This window comes from Phalangium opilio, unplaced genomic scaffold, assembly GCF_054372755.1.
Source record: "Phalangium opilio isolate 3A_F unplaced genomic scaffold, DU_Popi_V2 ptg000031l_1, whole genome shotgun sequence".
Taxonomy (NCBI): domain Eukaryota; kingdom Metazoa; phylum Arthropoda; class Arachnida; order Opiliones; family Phalangiidae; genus Phalangium; species Phalangium opilio.
In genome coordinates, this window is record NW_028324158.1 from 3,830,777 (window position 1) to 3,851,109 (window position 20,333).

The 20,333-nt window shown below is 35.6% G+C and overlaps 2 protein-coding genes and 1 long non-coding RNA gene across 3 annotated transcripts; all 3 read left to right on the forward strand.

Annotated features, from left to right (window-relative positions):
• The first annotated feature begins 2,443 nt into the window (after nt 1–2,443).
• LOC149690086 (uncharacterized) lies at nt 2,444–3,346 on the forward strand. The gene is made up of 3 exons (XR_016383617.1): nt 2,444–2,564; nt 2,624–2,759; nt 2,824–3,346. It is a non-coding gene; the product is annotated as an uncharacterized LOC149690086 (long non-coding RNA).
• A 4,891-nt stretch (nt 3,347–8,237) lies between these two features.
• LOC149690087 (glutamate receptor ionotropic, delta-2-like) lies at nt 8,238–12,897 on the forward strand. Its single transcript, XM_089870473.1, has 8 exons — nt 8,238–11,190; nt 11,259–11,362; nt 11,481–11,571; nt 11,626–11,787; nt 11,849–11,972; nt 12,035–12,264; nt 12,335–12,582; nt 12,687–12,897. The coding sequence occupies exons 1-8, from the start codon at nt 11,128–11,130 to the stop codon at nt 12,895–12,897; spliced, it is 1,233 nt and encodes a 410-aa protein (XP_089726599.1). The 5' UTR covers nt 8,238–11,127.
• A 3,097-nt stretch (nt 12,898–15,994) lies between these two features.
• Nucleotides 15,995–17,608, forward strand: LOC149690088 (uncharacterized). Its single transcript, XM_089870474.1, has 6 exons — nt 15,995–16,095; nt 16,182–16,343; nt 16,411–16,579; nt 16,741–16,952; nt 17,021–17,340; nt 17,398–17,608. Exons 2-6 carry the CDS (start codon nt 16,281–16,283, stop codon nt 17,606–17,608), a joined length of 975 nt encoding a protein of 324 aa, XP_089726600.1. The 5' UTR covers nt 15,995–16,095; nt 16,182–16,280.
• The last annotated feature ends 2,725 nt before the right edge of the window (nt 17,609–20,333 follow it).

Consider the following 20,333-nt stretch of genomic DNA (forward strand, 5'->3'; position numbering starts at 1 on the left):
AGGCGATTTCTTGATTGATGAGGGCGGTGCTGAGAGAGGCTTTGATTTACTTTTAGGAGGTAGAAAGTTTTGAACAAAAGGTTCAAACTCTGTCCATCCCGTAGGGGGAATCCCCATAAGCGAACGAGTTACCCCGTATTTGTTGAAGAGCATAGGTTGTATAGTAAAATATACGAGTTGAAATGTATCTGAATCAGGGATCTTAAGGTCATTCACATAAAGAACCCCCGCATCATCCCAACGTTGGGTATACTATGAGAGTTACTTGTCAAGTGATCAAATATCTTTCTCGCTGCTCCCCTATATTTCAGTGGAAACATATTAATGCAGCTATCTTGTTTATTCGATGGGCGGGGTTTCAAGATGTTCTGGTATCGTTTCAAGGCTTCCTCGTAAAAAACCCACTTGGTTCTTTCATCTAAAGTAGGATTTGAGATAATTAGGTTCATCTCTTTATCCAACTCTGATAACACTGCATTGTTTTTTGAAATATCATTGTTTGTTGTTGTTGTTATTAATTGACGGGGTGGTGGGTTAGGATTTTGTTCGTGTTGTTGTTGCTGTTGTTCCAGAGGCACTAAGGTCATTTTATTAGCGTAAACTAACTGTTTATTCATTTTGAAAATAATCCGCCTAAAAGGCTCGAAATTACTGGAAAAAGTACGCTAAAGAAACCACTTCCGGTTTGTTTAGATAAAATAGCTCTTTTGTCTTTCCAATTAGTATTTTTGCAAGCAATTTTACGAATATGTTTCTTATGCTTACACAGTTTATTATAAACGTCTGGTTTCCAATTGATGGCGCCTTGTAAAGCGTTATGACAACACTCGCTAATTGAATCAATAATTTCTCGATTAGAGTGTTTAAGAATAGCTAATCTTTGTGGTTTTTTTTAATTGCCCCAAAGCGGCTATTAAATTGATATTTTTAGCGGCTAAACTTTTTTTCTTTTTATTCAACGATGTTTTCTTGACCTTTCTCGGTGGTGACATCGTAAAGAATGATTGAATTTCGGAAATGTTGTTTAATTACATAGTTTTCTTCTTGGGAGCATAGATGACGATTTGTTCTCCCGGTAAAATATTTGTTCTAAACCTTAAATCGGAATGACATTTTTGGGTTAAATCACAAAGTAAATACCCGTGTGGTTTTTCAGTTGCGTCCAAATAACATTCTACTATAAATTTAGAGTTGTTAGGTGCCAATTGTTTTGAAAGGGCCACTAATTGCATAAGATCTCTTACGGTTTTCATAAGAATCATGTAATGAGCGTTTAAGGAAGCTGTTCTCAAGTTTTTTTCAAATATATTTTGTAAAAGGGTAATTAAGAATAATTTCCTATGATGCGATTGTTTAGTAAATATTTCGGAAAAAATATTATTTTTATTTTCTAACATGAGATCGTCTAATACGATTAATGTTGTTTGAGTACCATCGTATATAGTAACGTCGGGTAAACCTTGACGCATAATTACACCCATTTCTTTTAATTCATCGTAACAAGGTTGATATATACTATAATGCCAAACAACTAAATCAACTTTAGGTTGAAACATTTTATCCTTATTTTCTATTATTCGTTTACATAAAACTGTTTTACCAGATCCCGAAGGACCAAAAATAATTAAGTTTCCAGGTGTAGTGAATGGTATTATGTCTAATACTTGAATGAAACAAATTTTTAATTTTCATTCATACTTAAACGCGATTAATTAAAACGCGCGGCGCGGCTCGCGGACCCTCTAAACTGGGTCGGACCCCAAGCGGCTCGCGGGGAAGCGCGGTTCACGCGGGTAGGCCAGCACCACAAACGCGTTGACATCATCTTGCCTTTCACTATGGTATCTTCTATAAGCCTTTAACATGATCTGTCACTATTCGAGATGGTAAATACGGTTAAAGAAGCTTGTACTGATAACCAAAGAAGCTTGGATGAGCAAATAAAGAAATGCTGGGGAATTTTTCAAAAATCTCTTTAAAAGGAGAGATACACGAGGAACTGTGGTCCAATGACATGGCTTCGGACCAATTTGCCCGCGAAAATTTTTACCCTTGTACATGCTAACCATCTTGGGGACACGTGTTTGATCTCGAACACGCCCTGACCATAGTAAAAGGTATAAAAGGCCGAGGTTCAGACCCCAAAAGCACCATTTTTCTCTCAAGCCAAAGTCAAAAATGTCTCAACAAAACGAACCTATGGATCTTTCTTCAACCAAGTAAGCAAAAAAACTTTTTTTTTAAACTTAGTTTTTTAAGAGAAGACTTAGAAAGTCTTTCTCTATAGTTATGTGCATGGTGTTGACACACCATATTCCCCCTGTGAGTTTTCGAACTCACAGGGGACATCCCGTTCGGGGACACACTAACCCTACCCCGAACGCCCGCACTGCGTCGTCGGGCCGCAGCGGCGTCAGCCCAGCCCTGCGCTCTGAACCATAGAGATACATAGAGTCACTGTTGAATTCCCGCAATTGAGGCCGATTGTTGCTGACGTCACAGCATTTATGTATTTTACGTCATATGGGGAAAAAAAGGCCATGCGACACTCTGCGGCGGCGGCGGTAACTAAAATATATTTTTTTAATTTAATGCTGGAATATGATTGGTTAACTTATTTAAGTCATGCGCACCAGCGTCACGAACGAAAAATGCCGAGAGTGTAAAAAAAAATACAGTTTAATTATACGGTAGGGCATTATTATTTACTTTTTCAAGTAAATTAAATTATTAATGTTCGAGATAAAAGAAAATAAATGGTAAGCAACTTTAATATATTTTCTCCTTAAAGAGAGAGAGAGAAATATATAATTTATTATAAAGCAAAATCAACTCTTTTCAAGTTAGGGCTACTGCCCTTGTCAAAGGCTTAACTACTTAGTAAATTGGTAAGTTAGGTTTTTCCTTAGAGTTTCTCTATTAATTTCGTTGTAAATGTTTTTAGTGGTTTTTGTGTTGACGAAAAGTAAAATAAATCGTATCAATTCGTTTTATGAAAGCGTTGAGATGATACTATCAACATGCTGGGAGCCTAGTTACATCATCAACCGATAACAACATCGATAAATCAGTATCAATGAGCTACTCCAATACACCGATACCCTCAGAATTCCCATTTCAAATAGTATTAACAAAGCTGGTCTTTTTAAATATTCTTAAAGGTATTTACTTCTTGGCAACAACAATTTCGTGGTTAAAGAAAGACAATAATCTGGGATTTATAAGGCGTTATTGGGTCGTGATTGCGATGTAATGTGTCTTTGTGTTAAATTTTTAAACTCTTTATTCAATCGTTATGTACACTTTTCAACTGGATTCATTAAATCTTTTAATAAAAAAAAACGAAGTAATTGTGTCATCATTAACTAATTGTCCTCTAGCGTGAATCTCACTATCGTTAGGCTTGATAAACTGGTCTTAATTTTCCAGATTGTGACATTCTTCAAAGTTTGTTCTTTTTACTAGTAGTGTTGTGTTTTCTTATTGATTTATTTACCGAAATTCTACATTTTAATAAACCTATTATAGGAATGAGTTAAGAGTATTTAGGCCTACCAAAGTTGTTTTAAGAGTATTAGTTGATTATTCTCGATGAGCACTACTCTATCAGCATATTCTTTGTGATTAAATGACTGAGTCCAAAGATTCTTGTCCGAAGAAGCATGACAGCTAGTCATTTAACATATATTATCAGAGTATTTTTATGAAAATAAGTGTTTTAATCTAGTGTTTATACAACTACTTGGTAATTGTCTGGATTGGTAAAAATTGTTAGAGTATACTAGTATAGATGATAAAGGTACTCAATATTAGTTTCTATCTAAACATTTGTGTCAAGTTTTATATTGTTCCTTTAACATTTGGCCAAAGAAAATTCATCATTCAATTTATTTTATCATACTAATTTTACATATGTATATAAGCTTTTGTGTGTGTCTGTTTTATTGCAAGACGTTAAATTAACTCTCGTATTATTCACTTTTACTATTCGGTCTAAACAAGTCTCAAGTAGACTTTCTTCTGTGCCAATGCAAAACAAGTAAATAACCACAAACAGGCTTGCCTCTGTGGTTTATGGTAGGCCTCACATAGTTATTGTTCCTAGTAAAAATTACACAAATCCAATATGAATACCACTTACTAGGTACTAAGTTCACCGCTTATATGGTAGCGAGTCATTTACAGTATAGTCCTTTCTATAAAAGTAGTAATAAGAGTAAAATATCGATACCTGTGTGACATGAAATTAGCCCTCAGACTTGTAAGTAAGAGTCGAAATAAAAAAAATTATATAATTATTTTATGTATATTATGTATATCACCATACATTAAGAAACCTCATGCTCGCAAAGTGTAATTATTTATGATTCTACTTCACCTGTCTGTATATGTGCCAAATTCCGGCTTTTATTTAATTGAAATTTACATAAATAAATAGAAAACGCTTTTACATCTTAGTAAAACCTAACTTTCTTAACATAATTTGTCTTTTTTTATGCCTTCTCTTTTAAAAATACAGAAAATGCAACATAAATAAATAGCAAATGCTTTTATATCTTAATAAAACCTAACTTCCTTAACATAATTTGTCTATTTTTATGCCTTCTCTTTTAAAAATACAGAAAATGTAACATAAATTTACCGCCTTTTTGGAATTATTTTGATTTTTAGTTTCTCCGTCCGCCGCTAGGTGGCCAACGTCTTGTTTTTCCCCATAGCATATAAAATGGGTAAATTGCGTAAAATCGGCATCCAAAAAGCGCGTGTTTCTCTTCCGATAAGTGTGTCTAGGTTATTAATAGTATTCTAATGTCTATGCTCTGAACTCCACCACCTAGCCCATCACCGCCACCGAGTCCGTCTCCTTATTTAAATTAAGCTTATATTTTTACCTTCAAAGTTTAGTTTATTTTTCTAAACTCTAATTTCATAGGCTTAAATAGTAGAAGAAAAAAAAGATATGCTTAGTATTAATTATATAAATTGGAACAGTTTTTTGTTCAATTCAATTTATTGTAAAGACAAAATTTATAAAATTAAATACAAATAAAATTAAAAATGAGTTAGTAAATGCATACGGGTTTTTAAATACGTTATTTGACCCGAAATTACAGAAAATAAATTATAATTATAAAAATAATTTTCAAGATTTTCTACTTGAAGAACATTGTTGAATTTCGTCACGACCTGGTACGACGTTATAAAGTTGGTGAAGTACCCCACCACGGCGTCGAATTTCTCTGGTTGGCCATCCAAACACGGTATGCGTTCGTAGTCCCCGTATAAATTATCATAAATGGCGTTATAAAATTCTATGATAATATCCGCCATGTGTGTAAACACAATTTCATGGTTACTTATCTTAATAAGATGTTCCTTTACAGCGCCCGAAACGCGATTCAGGGCTGCTGTTTCCATACTGTTCAAAACAATAGAGTCCTCCTTTATTAAGTCTTTAATATGGCATGTGTTATGGTATGCCACAACTGTTGTCTTTTCATTGGGGGTGTCGTTTAACACGATTTCAAAATTGTTGGCTTCATGGGCAGCGGTCCAACCTGCTAAAACAGGTAAGCGCGGCATCAGCTTTTCCCACATACTTGTAGAAATGGCGAAGCTTTTTACCGATTGTTTCCGGCATAGACGAACCTCAGGATCCAGCGTACCGTTTACAAACCCGAGATGTGGAATCTCCCGTTAATTTTGCGTTCGTTAGTTACACCTATCTTCCTTTTGGGAGCGTCTTGATTTTCCATCTTGAGAGTTTAAGGTCTTCTCGAATAATGATACTCTACTCTATTGAGTCAGGGGTTTTTATACTAAATTTCTTACGTAGCTATTGCGAAATATCTATTGTCCTTAACTGTTCCATTGTTAGACTGTAGGCGTATTTTTATGTCAAAGTTCTGAAACCTTAGATTAAGGAATTCCAGTACCCCCAAAATCAATAAAATAAATAATACAATAAGTAGTTTTTGGGGATTAATCTCCAAGATCTGACGTATTCTCGACATCCTTTGTGTACTTGACTCCATAGCGACTTACGAGTAAATAAGTTATACAATACTAAATTTGACCTATTTATCTATTAATAGAGACAACCCTAACCTGTCAATATTTGATTGATTGAAGAAATACTTTCTTAACAATACATCTTCACGTAATGTCGTAAAAACCCCCACTAATGGAATGACTCATCATCTCTTTTGTTACAATCCTTTTGTTGACTTACCAAATCTATTGATGGCTCATCCTTTTGTTGACTTACCAAATCTATTGATGGCTCATCCTTTTGTTACCATCTGCCACCTCTTAACAAACAATAGTAGTTTAAACACGTCCGGAAGGTCAACGTACCATTGACCAATAGAAGCTTAGGTAACCATCCTCCCCTTTACCCCCCTCCCCCTGCTAACAAGCCTAGTGAAATTTAGTATAAAATAACGAGAGAGAACAACAGAATGTCGCATTCGTACTTTAGATCTCGTAACATCAAGATGGATCCCGAATCACTTCGCTTGAATTTGGATGAACTAGCTGTAAATAGGCCTTGGCCACTACCAGTACTATACAAGTTTTATTTTTTCCTATGTGCCTATTTACACATCGACCCTGCCAATGTACCCTCAAGTTTACCCACTTTTATTATGAATGGAGGTTTAAATACAATTCAGACATTCCTTGATGTCATTGAATACATGAGAACCGTCCCTAGAACACCGGAAGACTGCCATACAATAGACGAATTGGACCACCTAAACAACTTAATTCCTAGACCTCTAAATATTTCCTACGCCGATCGTATAGAAAGACGCCGGAATGAATTACTACCCACTAACCAGGTAGAAACCTTAATCGCCGAATTCAACAACCCACAATACGATATAGAGATGGCGGCATTTTTGAATCAAGAATGTCAACAAAACGACCCTTATGAGTACCTGTCTCTAAACTTCTCCGACTACCTACCCAGTGAACATGAGTCTCTCGTGGACTCGGAAGAAGCCGCGGCCGATGCGTACGACCAATGGGGTGGTGGCTGCCCACCTTCACCTATTCAGGATGTCCCTTATTGCGAAATCTTGGAACAGAGCGAAAAATTCTATGAACAATTTAATATGTACGGTAGAGAATTAGTTCTAAACATCACTGACGATCCCGTAGATAGTATAAGTACTATTACAGAGCACGTATTAAGCGAATATCGATCCACTGATTATGTCCTAATAACATTGAGAAGCTTAGGTATAAATTGCAGGTCTGAATTAGAATTATCCTTTAAAAGACTAGACCAAGTAGATCCCTCTATTCTCTTTGACCAACTAGCCGAACTACTTTATGACGATGAAATTGAACATTTTTTCAAGGCCCCGTAAAAATTATTTTCCATATAGTTAGAATTCCTGAAGGATACGGTCGATCTAGCGTCGTCAGCTTAAACCCTTCAATATTTTCTCTAAAGATAGGCGTGGAATACGTCGGATTACGAGTACCGATAATCTGTGCCTAGCTCGAAGTCTCTGTGTAGCTATTTCTCATCGTGACTACATGAACAACAAAAACAACGAAGAGGTCAAAACCCATTACGAATCCATAACCAGAATAGGCCCCCACAACAAAATGCAAAAAACAGCCGCTTTAGAGCTATGTCGTAAGGCCGGAGTCGCCCTAGACGAATGCGGGACCCCCCGCTTCGTTCCAGAAATTTAAACTATATTTATCGGCTTACTCCATCTTTGTCTATAAATTCGAAAATAGGGTACCCATTTTAATATTAGGCGAAAACGAACCTAGTGATACCAGACCACGCCTCTTTCTACTTAACGAAAATAATCACTACAACGTTATTACCAATTTAAAGCCTATTTTTAGTCACGAGTACTTTTGCGACAAGTGTCTCACTCCCTACTGGCGTATTCAATCTCATAAATGCAACGACTTTTGTTTTAATTGTATGCGTCCGACAGTTTGTCACGGTAGCGAAAAAACATGTGGGTCATGCTTGCGAAAATTCTGGGGGGACGACTGTTACGATAGTCATTTGATCCCAGCCGGTAACTAAAAACCCCTTTGTGAGAGGCTCTACCTTTGTAAAAATTGTTTTAAAACAATTGATTTCGGAAACCGCAAGACTAAACACTCTTGTGGAGAAATGTTTTGTCAAGTATGTGGAAAACATCAACCCAACGATCATTTATGCTACATTCAAGTGATTAAAGATAAAAACCCCAGCGTTATCCCGTCGAAAAAACCTCGTCGTAATGCACCGGAACTAATGTATGTTTTCTTTGACGTGGAATGCATACAGACGAAAATATGTCAGGAAAAATTGGGTGCTTACGAACATCAAGCAATCTTATGCGTCAGCATCTCCGTTTCCGAAGGCTGTGTTGACGAAAAATCCCTAGATATTAATTGTATCAAATGCAACCAATTTGGACCTCGCAAACAACGTTTCACTGGTGGAAAACCTATAGCTGCGTTCCTAGACTACTTAGTCAGCTTATTCGACGTAAAGAAGGTTATTGTATTATCCCACTTTGGCAGCAATTACGACAATCAACTATTAATTAGGGAAGTAATTAATAGGGACGAGAAATTTGTACCCAAAACTCTGAAAATTAACGGTACACGTATTTTAGAGATGAAGCTCTCTAATCTATTATTCCTCGACTCATACAATTTTATCCCTGTGGCTTTATCTAAGTTCCCCGCCACTTTCGGCCTCCCTAATGCCGCCAAGGGGTACTTCCCCCATTTTCTTTTCAACGTAGTCGAACACGAGTTTGATATAGACCGACAGGAAGAGACAAACTACGTGTTAGAAAATACTTTACCCCCCACAGAGGCTTACGGGTGCCAGTATTTCACTAGGAAAAAACTTGGACGCTTTTATGAAATGGCATGCCTCAGAAGTCAGTACGGGTAAAGGCTTTAATTTTTTAAATGAGCTTTATTATTATTGCGAAAACGACACCCCACTTCTATTTTTAGGGTGTTTAACCTTTCGGTCGCTCCTACTTAAAGTCACTACCGTAGATCCTTTTAATTGCGGCTCTGTTACCCTCCCTGGGGTGTGTTCCTACGTGTATCGAAAAAATTATCTCAAATCAAACACCATTAGCATCATCCCATCAAACTATTACAGACTTAATTTAGAAAATTAAAGAAATTTACGGAGATAAACCACGTGTAATTAGAGTTAAATAATAATTTATTTAAAACATCCAAATTAAAAATTCATTTTTAATTTTTATGGCACGCCTTCACCTCTTAAAACATCTCGAAATGGTGGGAGACCTATGTTTTTATATAGATACCGATAGCCTTATCTACCTCTCGCCAGATGGAGCCCCTATACTCCCCACAGGAGATTATCTTGGTGAGTTAAAGAATGAGTTAGAGCCATACGGCAAAGACGCCTATATTTGTGAGTTTGGAAGCGCTGGTGCAAAAAATTATTCGATGAATATTTATGATCCCGCAACAGAAAAAATCACTAACATAATTAAAGTTAAAGGTTTTTATTTAAATTCGTCAACAGAAATGTCAATTTTGATATTATGAAAAAGTTTTTAGGCGTAAACAACAATGGCAACCCAGAAATGAACTCTGTACAAGTACCGATTGGCCCCCAAATTCGACGATTACCTATTCACACTTTAATTACTATTGATCAAACTAAAACATATCAGGTAGTTGTCGACAAAGTCAGAGTTTTCCCCGATTACACCACGACCCCTTACGGGTATCTTAAGTAAATTTAAATTTGTAAAGTTGTATATAATTGTATAGTTTTTAAGCATTTAATTAACTGCAGACTTTTTTTTATTATTAATACCAAATTAATCTTCATTAATCTATTTAATATCATTGTTATTGCGAAATAAATGTTCTTAACTTTATATTATGGTCTTTATTCCTACAAAACCATCTTTTGTTATAAGCCTATACAATCAATCAATCAAATATTGACAGGTAAAGAGAGGAGATCGAAAAAACCCGACTCCTCCCCCTTGAGTGGCCGCCATCTTGAATTACCGTATACTGGCTGCATATTCTCTGACTTCTACACGCCATTCGTGTTCTACGACTAGCTATAACAAAGATATTGAACATTATTATTAGTTTGAGGTTAGGAATACGTACGAAAATAATGTCGGAATTTAAAATATTTTGTATGATATTGATATTGAATTTAAACCCCAAAAAATAAATTTTCAATGCTTTAAAAAGATTTCAATGCTTTAATGACGTCTTGTATTCCTCAGTGGATATAGGCGAACTTTTAATGGTTAAGATTGTCTATTCCCTGGGTTCTCTCGCCCGTAATTTGCCGCGTGAAAGTGAAGGGTGTTGTTTGTTTTGCGCGAAAGTCCACTAAGCTTAATCTATATTCTGGAGTTAACTCTGTTTCCATTATTTGGGTGGAAAATGGTTCATTTCAAGATTAAAATTGATTTGCCCGAGTTTTCTCTCGAATAAATGTGACTTTGACACGCCATACCATGACGGTATGCTATCGATTGGGCGTGTTATCAAAACAGCATTGTCCAAAACGGCTTTTACATAAACGCGTTTGCCATTATAGCCATTTCTCGTTTTAGCGCATTTTGATTACAGCGTTTATATCTTGAGCGTTGTTTCGTACGCCTTTTTCAAAATATTTTTGTTTATCTTCATTGACTTCCCAAAATAATAGGCCTTTTCCAAAAAAATAAATTTTATATTTACTTCCGATATAACATTACTCCTTTTTGCATAATATTGTTCTTTGTTCTATATACTTAATATAATAGAGATTTCCTTCCCTATCAATCACAGTTCGGGCGGAAACAGCAACCGCTGTTTTGGGAAATGGCGCTGTATTGAGAAACGCGGAAACAGCAACCGCGGTTTTGCTCCACGCGGTTTTGCAAACCCCTGTTATGGGAACCGCTTTATTCCAAAACGCTCTTTTGAAAACCGCTCAACTACCCGTGAACCTTCTATGACTAGCTTCAACAAAGATATTGAACATTATTATAAGTTCGCTGTTTGGAATACGTACAACAATATCACCTGAATTAGGATTATTTTGTATTATATTGATATAGAAATTAAAGCCAAGTAGATTTCAATGTTTTTATGATGACCGAAAGGAATGATTTTAGTTGTTCTGGAAGAAGATTTAAACTAACTTTTATGAAGGTAATATTGCGATTTATTTTGCTTTATCATAATTTATTAAATATTAAATTCTATTCTTTTTACTTCAGAGCCATTACCTTCAAGTATGTGGACGATTACCTAACGGTGAACCAATTATCAGCGGAATTGAAGCAAATCTTTTAAACAGCCTTGCCAAAACCATAAACTTTACGTAAAGTATTTTGGCTATTTTTAAACCTTAAACAGTATAAGAAACCCTGGGCGAAGGCACCACAGTCTATTTTTGAATGTTCGCTGTTATATGGGATCTTGATTTCATATATTTACAGGTACGATCTTCACGAGACGAAATTTCCCCATTTTGGCAGAATGTTACCAAACAATACGTGGACTGGTGCTGTCGGACATATAAGTTCCAAAGTAAGCAATAGAAAAATTAATTAGATGTTTCATTTTTTAAATTTCCTCTGGTAGAAAGCCGATTTTGCCTTGTCAGGACTTTCTGTGACGAAGGAAAGAAGATCAGTAGTTGACTTCAGTGTACCATATATCATGGACACGTTGAACGTTTTTGTTGGTGTTAAAGATGTTTCAACTAAGCCACCCCTTTTCTTTCTGAGCCCATTTCAATTTAATGTAAGTCTAACACCTATTAGTCAACGCCTTAATTGAAAATATAGTTAATTTTTAATTTTAGGTTTGGATAGCAGTACTGGCTGGTGCAATTTTAGTTTTGATGCTGATTTATTTCTTTTCGGGTGCTGAAATAAAGAGTAAACTATACGGTTTTATGCTTGTCTTTGGAATTACGGCAAGACAAAGTACTTCAAAATTTATAAAATACCAAATTTCGTTTCGATATAGAACGTGTTATTAATTTCAGGTGTTGATATTCAGAACATTAAACAACCGGCGTCATTAATCGTAATTTCATGGGTAATGACTTGCACAATCTTAACTGTTTACTATGGAAATGCACTGACAGCTTCAACTAGCGTCTCAAGCGAACAGAGTATAAACTCTCTAGACGACTTAGCATCACTTTTCAGATTGGGAACCATGAAATTTGTCATTCCTGAACACCATTCTTTCATAAATAACATTGCAAATATGGTAACTGAATTTTTAAGTTTAATAATTAGGCTTCTTGTCAATGCAATTGCGCTATTGCTATTACATCCAGCCTTCGAAACCATATGGAGACATTTTTCGACGAGTGAGTGAGATTAGACCACTCACACCTACGGATTACGCGGACATCTACGCCAGACGCATTACCACGGCTCGCGCTAGGCTTCGTATGGAGCTTACATTACTCAAGAACGGGTACCCCCCGTCTAAAATTCGAGCAGTAGGAGAACCGCTTCTTGCAATGAATACAGCCATTGCATTTCGAAAGAACTTCACTTGTCAAGGACAGTTTAACTGGGTGTAAGTATGAGTCTCATCGACTCCTGAGCTCTCCCAGTACCCTTGCTTCTACCCTTACGGACATTTATAGTAACTTTTGTGATATAAAATTATTTTTATGATAGAATTATGGCCTTGTGGGAAAGTGGTTGTTTTCAAATATGGCTAGATAAAATAAGGTTTCCTGTGAAGATGCAAGAATTGATGCTGAAGGACTCGGCGGCTGTCGTAAACTACATCCGCCTGACCGATTTACGAAGTACCTTGGAGTTATTGTTCTTCAGTTATATTATTTGCATTTTCATCATGATATTTCAACTATCCAAATCATGCTAATCGATTCAGGGTTAAAGTTTAATACCGATGGCTACTAATGAGACCTCCGTCATTCTGGAAAGCCATCATTAAAAGAACGAAAACTGGAGAAATGAAACTGAAAAATCTTTGCAAATCTTAAAATGTTAATCCGAAAATCAGAGAATAAATCATGAAAATATTAAATCTAAGCAAAACAACCAAATATAAAACTACATTAAGAAATCAACAAAAAATGCAAAATCAATAACAGTTCGTGCAATCAAAATATTGATAACAAAATTTAAATATATAGCACGAAATCAGAAACTAAGCATAATTGTAATGACTTCATTGTACGTGTACCTAGGTTATCACTTGCACATCAACACAATATCTAGGCCAAAAAAACATACTATGGATTATTAAAATTTCTTAGTATCATAACAGATGTTAATTATTATTAATTAATATTCAATTTTATGTGGAATTTTTTGAAGTGCTGACTGCGTGATTGTTATTTATTACAGTGCAACTAAGCCTTATGAATAAATAATTTACAACAGCGAGTTTGTTGTAAGCCTTTTAACTTTATCAAGGGGAATCGATCCGTGGATTTTTTCTTCTTAGTCTTTCTGCGTTAAAGCTTTAACGATTATGTTGTTTTGCAATGGTTTTCTCGCATGAAAGAGCATTAACACGCAGGGAAAGAACATAGCTTATAGTGCGGACCTAGAATTTTTTCATAACAAGATTGCCAAAGGGCTCCTAAAATAGCCACATCGTACCGTACTTAACAGGCGTACAGACACCTCGGGATTTACTATTTTTATAAAAAGAAACCAGAATTTCAATATGTAGTATACAAAAGAAAGAATCTAAGTTCACCTAGCTTCTACTTACCGGGGCCACAAGCACAGTATATACTTGATTTTGCTTTTAAAATTCTTCTCAATTTCTGGCGAAATTCACGTAACTTCTGGGAACGTAATAAACACAGCCTTAAGATCATTCTAAAAACGGTTGCGAATGCACTTTTGTTTATCTCTGAATATCAAAATTTCAAAAGAAATATCCATGTTCACACTTACATGAGAAATCGGTTCAAAGAGATTCAAAACGCTTCCAAACGGGTAATATTTCCCTTAAAAATATACATAAGGTTAGAAATGGCGAAAGGTAATCATTGTAAAGCGAATAACGTCCGAAGAGGGACCAAGGTCTAAAAGCACCCGTGCTAAAGTTTTTAATTAAATAAAACCTTTTAAGAAATCCATGACGTAGCAGTACTCTTTTTAATTTACAAAAATAATTATCCAAAACCATGGATCAAAATTTCCATATTTTTGAGAAAAAAATTTGGTTTGGTCGTTTTTTCCTCTTTAAGTTTTAAGGCTGGATTGTAAGAAACGTTTAAACTATTAAATGTAAAGTGACCAATTATTAACTCTATAACGAGACTATTTACCTTAGGTTTGTGTAACTTTTACTGAAAAAGCGACTAACCGTAATGGAGTCTATTTAGCAGAATCCAATTTTAGAAAGGGAAATAGACCCGCACAAAGAAAAATGTTCTCCTCCATGTTAAACTTTTCCGTATGTAAACCTTTTAATCTTGGCTTTATTAAATTACCGGAAGTATTGATTCTACGCGTTTAAGGCTGCGCAAAAAAATGGTCAAAGAACTCCAATTAACTTAATTGCGTCAAGCTTCAAGATTTCGTTAAATTGCCCAATTATGCTTATAAACCCAAGAGAGTAAAAATATAGAGAACGGTTTACGGAAACTACAGTTAACTCTGCGACTCTTCATAGTCTTTGAAGGTTTGAGAAGGATACAAGACAGGATTTAAGTGCATCCCAAAATGGGATTGAACGGAATGGAATATCTTGGAAATGACCGTTATTTTAAATACAGGTAAAAATTTGCATTTTTGGAATCGATAACGTTATTTACTCTATTTCTAAAACGTCTCTATTATTGCAGATACGCCCAAGAGACATCTATTAATTACTCAACACTTTTTGTAATTTCGGTGGCTTTTTTGAAGCCAGATTTTATTGTTTGAACAGAGACGTAACTACGGAAAATGCCCCTCCCCGAGAGACCTATGTTTGCGCCCCAGGGTCACCTTAAGGCTGGTTTTCACACAACTACTAAACATTTCCGCGTAATTTTGCTCAAAATTCCTCAAATAAAAAGGCGACGAACCATTTTCCCTAATACCAATATATTTTCTTTATTGTCGTTTTAAAAAGGCTCAGTTTTATCATAAAAGATAAGATGAAGCCGATCTTGTACAACAAAGTCTTGAGAAATTAAACTCAATAAACCAATAAACTTCAGTATATAAGCAATTTCTGACCAAAAATTTTATCGCTTTCTTTTTCGTAAAATAAATTGAGGAAAAATAGAAACCAAATTCCGTGCATGCCGATTAGAAAACGCGAACACTTGCGCCAAGTTACCTCTGCAAATAAGACTCGGCAAGCGAATTTTCTTGCGATGTGGGTCAGTGAAAACCGGCCTTAAGTGATTGTGGGGCGAGGCGGGACATCAGAAGTGTTCCCCTCCCGGGGTGTGCAAGGGCGGTAGTTACACCACGTGTCTGGGAATAAAGACTGCGTTTTCTAATCATTACAATTTCAATATTTTTTGCCAGGAATCATGGGGCATAGAAAACAAAGCGGCGAAGCACAGAATCATGGCGGAATATTTAAAACGATCGCTCAACATGAAGTAAATTTCATACCTGAAACTTAATTCGACTATTAATAGTATAGAGAAATATGTCTGGCTGCCATTATTCAAGATGGAGGCTGTTGAAAAAGCTTCGTTTTAACAGCTTCTTGAAAATTTCGGCATCGTAGGACATTTTTAAAGTACCATTTTAAAATTAAATTATTTGGACCCCTCAATTGGTTTTGAATCAATCGGTTGTTTCTGGAAGTAGCTTTGCGACGAATGAAATCTACTATTGGAAGTCAAAAACACTGTTTTCCCATCCCAACCCAATATATTGATTTTTACAATTAAGTAACCTCGAGTTCGGCTCTCCGTATACTTCGTAATCTCTATAAACTCTCACAAACGAATATTAGCAAACTTATGAAAAATATGAACTTATGTTAAAATGTTATTGTTCTCTCATTTTGTCTTTGATTTTTAGGGTGGATTTCACTCAGACAGTTGATTTAATTGACCTTCCACAAATATATAGTGAACCTAATTTTTTCAACGTAAGTTTTTGGATAGCTAATGTTAACTGGTTTTATAAATTACCGCATTTAAATATGTAAATAATCAATCCTTATGGTGGTTTTAGGAATCTCATATCTTCACATTAGACACACCACGGTCACTTTTCTATGGACTAGAACATTTAATTCCGTCTTCTCCCTACGGAACATTCAAAACAATTATCATGTCCAGACCCCCGAAGAGAGTCGTGTCCACTTCCTGGTCCTTCTTAAATATGAACACTGAAGTAAATCCCGCTCAATTACAATCCACAAAGTACCAGTTAAAATTAATTACATCCCTGGTTCAATTAGGTTATACTTTTAATAGGGTCAACAGTGGTTCTTTTGTCACTGTTGCTGGTCATTCACTCCATTGTAACCAACAAATACAAGTCTTTGCCCAAAAATAAAGTTTTTAAGAAACTGACCCAAGAAACCCTGGGAAATGTCTGGGAGAACGCGTCGCTCTTGTGCGCCGAACGTAAGAATCTGAGTCATTGCTACTATCTGAAAATAACTCAATTTAACGTGACCCAGTTTCGTTTAGGAAAGCCATTTACCAGAGCTTGACTTCCCCTAATTACGAAATATGACTGTCACTAAAATCAGCCTTTAAGTGAATTTTACAATTATGTTTTGTAGCGATTCCCACCATTTTGCCCCACATTACTTGTCGACTACTAGCATCATCGTGGCTGATCGGAGTGACTTTCATTCTATTTTTCTTGGGTTGTTTCTTATGTACGGAGTTCACGACGGAAAGTTACGACCGCATCGACACCGTCTCGGACTTGATCAAATCGGGAATTACACCTCTAATGACAGACAGAACTTACGAATACCTTCAAGTTTTGGTGAATAGCCTACACTACACTAATTCCTCTAATCTTCTGATGTTTTTGACCCGTATTTATTTCTATAGTCAGACCAGGACCAAGTTGTTAATAAATGGCTAGAAGAACTTGATCCGATGACACTTCTCGACGATTTAGGATTTTGTCTAATCCATGAACAATTCATTCCGGTTATTTCTGGGGAGAAAGCTGTAATCATAACGGTCGAGCTTCTGAATTTTTTCTTAAGAATACTAGAAGGGATTAATCCCGATTTCAAAGAGTTCATGGTGAGCCAAGGAGGACTTTACTTTTCGCAACAAGAACTCTCCTTCGACTTCTTACACACCATGTTCAACGCCTCTTGGTTGAGAAGTAGTCCCATAGTGCACGAGAACGCCCAACTGAGGTGGGTGTGAATTATATCGTAAAATGAGTACCAGACTTGACTAATGTTCTATTGCAGTGTGGCACCCTTATTCGAAACGCAAGTTTTCAAATATCTGGATTTAAATTTCGATAACACCGTTGAATATATCAAATGGAAGACACCGATGAAAAGTACGGCTGCCTTGGACCTGAGTAGCGTCTTCGTTCTTTTCTACTTTCTTCTCATGTTGTTGTCGGGAACAGTAGCCACGGTCATAACCGAAATAATCTTCAACAAACTTGGTTAAAGCTTAAAATTAAATACGTCATGACACAAAATCCAATTTCTCTTTCTACTTCGAAATGTAGTACACGAATGAAACCACTGCGTGTTACGTCACTTCAAATCTACTCTTTAGATTACAGAATAAAGAGGTAATTAAGCACTTATGATATGAATGTACCAAAATATTTGTACTCGCACGTGAACTAAATTTGAATTATCTAGACATGATTTTCATTTCATCGACATATTTGATGATAGAACAGTTTGACATGTTTATGTCATTTGTACGAAAATTTCACAGTTGCAGTTATTTTGAATTTTAATAAAATTTTTGTCAATGATTGGCACAGAAAATATGCTTTCTGAAGTCCAAAGTGTTGACAATGATTTTATAAATGAGACAAATAATGTAAATTACGAAAAAAACTTTTATCATTTCGCACAAGTGAAGTAAGAATTTGCTTTTAAAACCTGAAAGTTTACATTTTAAAAAAAGGCTAAGATGCATTAAACAAAACGTGACATTTATTATTTTTCCACCACGATCAGTAAAGAGTAAACAAGTTGGAAAAGCAAATTTATCTCTCTAAGTCGAGAGGAGGACTACCACTTATTTATCTGAATGTGCAACTATTACTCTTTATTGTTATGAAACTGCATGCATTAAAATTATAATAATACATTATTCAAGCATTATAGAAAGTTCTATTAATGACTCGGTTGGCCTGTAAACACTATCCTCTCGTTATACTTCATACACATAGTTTTCCAACTTTTGCCCATACTGTCTTTAGCCGCACCAGGGATAGATTTAATTTTAGAAGTAGGAATGGAGAACGGTTTGCCTTTACTATAGTCCGACTCATAGCCCAGTATAGAGCCCCTCCCTCCAACACGTAACGAAAAGTTCAAATAATTTTATTGGCTCACTTAAACTACGTTTTGATGACGTTGCTGACGGGGGCGGCGAAAAATACGTAATTCCTTTTTACCTCTGTCGTTATGACCCACCTCTTCATGGGGTTCCGGGACATTGACGCGCGCCCAGATTACTCTGTTCTTCATTCCTGCTTCTAAAATTAAATCTTTCCCTGGCCACAACAAATAAGAATATGCACAAGGGAACCTAAGACCAGTAGCTATTGCCCGATCAGACTTTTAACTAATTTTTAGTCTAGTACTAACAGATAAGACATCAATGGCGGAAAAGATAATAATCATTACTTACCTTCGACTATATATAAATGTAGTATAGCTTAATTACCACTTCTCCTATTTCAAATACTATATCAAAAGATGTTCTTGCAATAACGATATGAAACAGATTTATAGCTACAGAACATATAAAGGCATCATCTTCACCATATTTTCATTTTATATTGAAAACAAAAATGTTAAGTTTGTTAGGATGTCTTAGCACAAGCTAACAGGGAGTAGAAGCTGTAGACAGTTTGTTGAATAAGTTCTAAGAGTGACGCACTATATTAAATCAATTGAAACTTCGCTATTGACGTTTTCCATCTAGTCTATACATCTTTCTCTATTTATGTAAATAAGATAAGAATTTTTGAGATAAGAAAAACCTTATTTTCGAGAACCTTTGACGAAAGTCAAGCTGTTCGGAGGAGGTTAGACGTTTTTTGTAACCCTAGCCGATTGCCGATTACTCTTAACCCTAACGATGATAATGGAGTAGAAGCCATTGGAAATATTGGTGTCTACATGGAATAGACAGTCACAGATGACTAGATGATGATGAAGCTGTTAGAAGCGAATAGGTACAGATTGGTGTCTTTGTGGTGTAGACAGAAGACTAGTACATGGTGGTGTTGTTAGAATTCAATAAGTACAGATTGAAGTCTATTTGATTTAGACAGATGACTATAGTACATGGTGGTGTTGTTAGAAGCCACTAAGTTCAGATTGGTGTATACACGATATCTAATGAAGGGTTAAGGACTGATTAATAATTGATGCTTAATTGAGATAGTTATAGTAATGAAATACAATTTTCTGAATTTCTGTGAACTGCGAACGAGTTTGCTCCGATTTGACAACTGAAAGAAGGTGACAGACAAACGCACAGACAGGGACGTCCATTGTAATACCTCTCCGTGACGTCATCGTCACTGGCAGAGTTAAAACACATTCAAAATACACTGTTCGACCTATGTATTAATTTGATCTTGACTAAATGTGTTTAATTAATAAAAGTGTTTTACTTAGTTGTTCATTTAGCCTGTATTTACAAAGATATAAAATAAAGCTCTGGCATTTTCATGTGTGGGTTTAACTGTTCGGTGTGAGGCCTGAATTAATTTCACAATGAAATGTATAGTTTTAACTCTTTTATTTCATTATTCGAATTTAGGAACATAACCTCAACTACATCGTTTTTCTTAAATAATATAATTCTACAGGGCCGGTAGGCCCTTGTAGATATGACTTGATACTCTTTTGTAACGTTAAATCAAAATTCACATGCTTTTACCAATTTTCCTATGGAGATTAACATGGGGTTTTTCGTGATATTTAACCACCTCTAACTGAAAAACTAGAGCGAAGTTACTTTTCGGAATACTCTTAATTTAACAATTAAGTATTCAGGGTGTGCGATCGGCTAGTCTAATCAGAAACAATTAAGTCTAAGTATGTTAATTTTAGTTAATTACAGAAGTACTTGTTTCGACCATCGTGATTGGACATAATAATAATGCTAGAGCTCTTCGAAAACTCAAAATAACCAA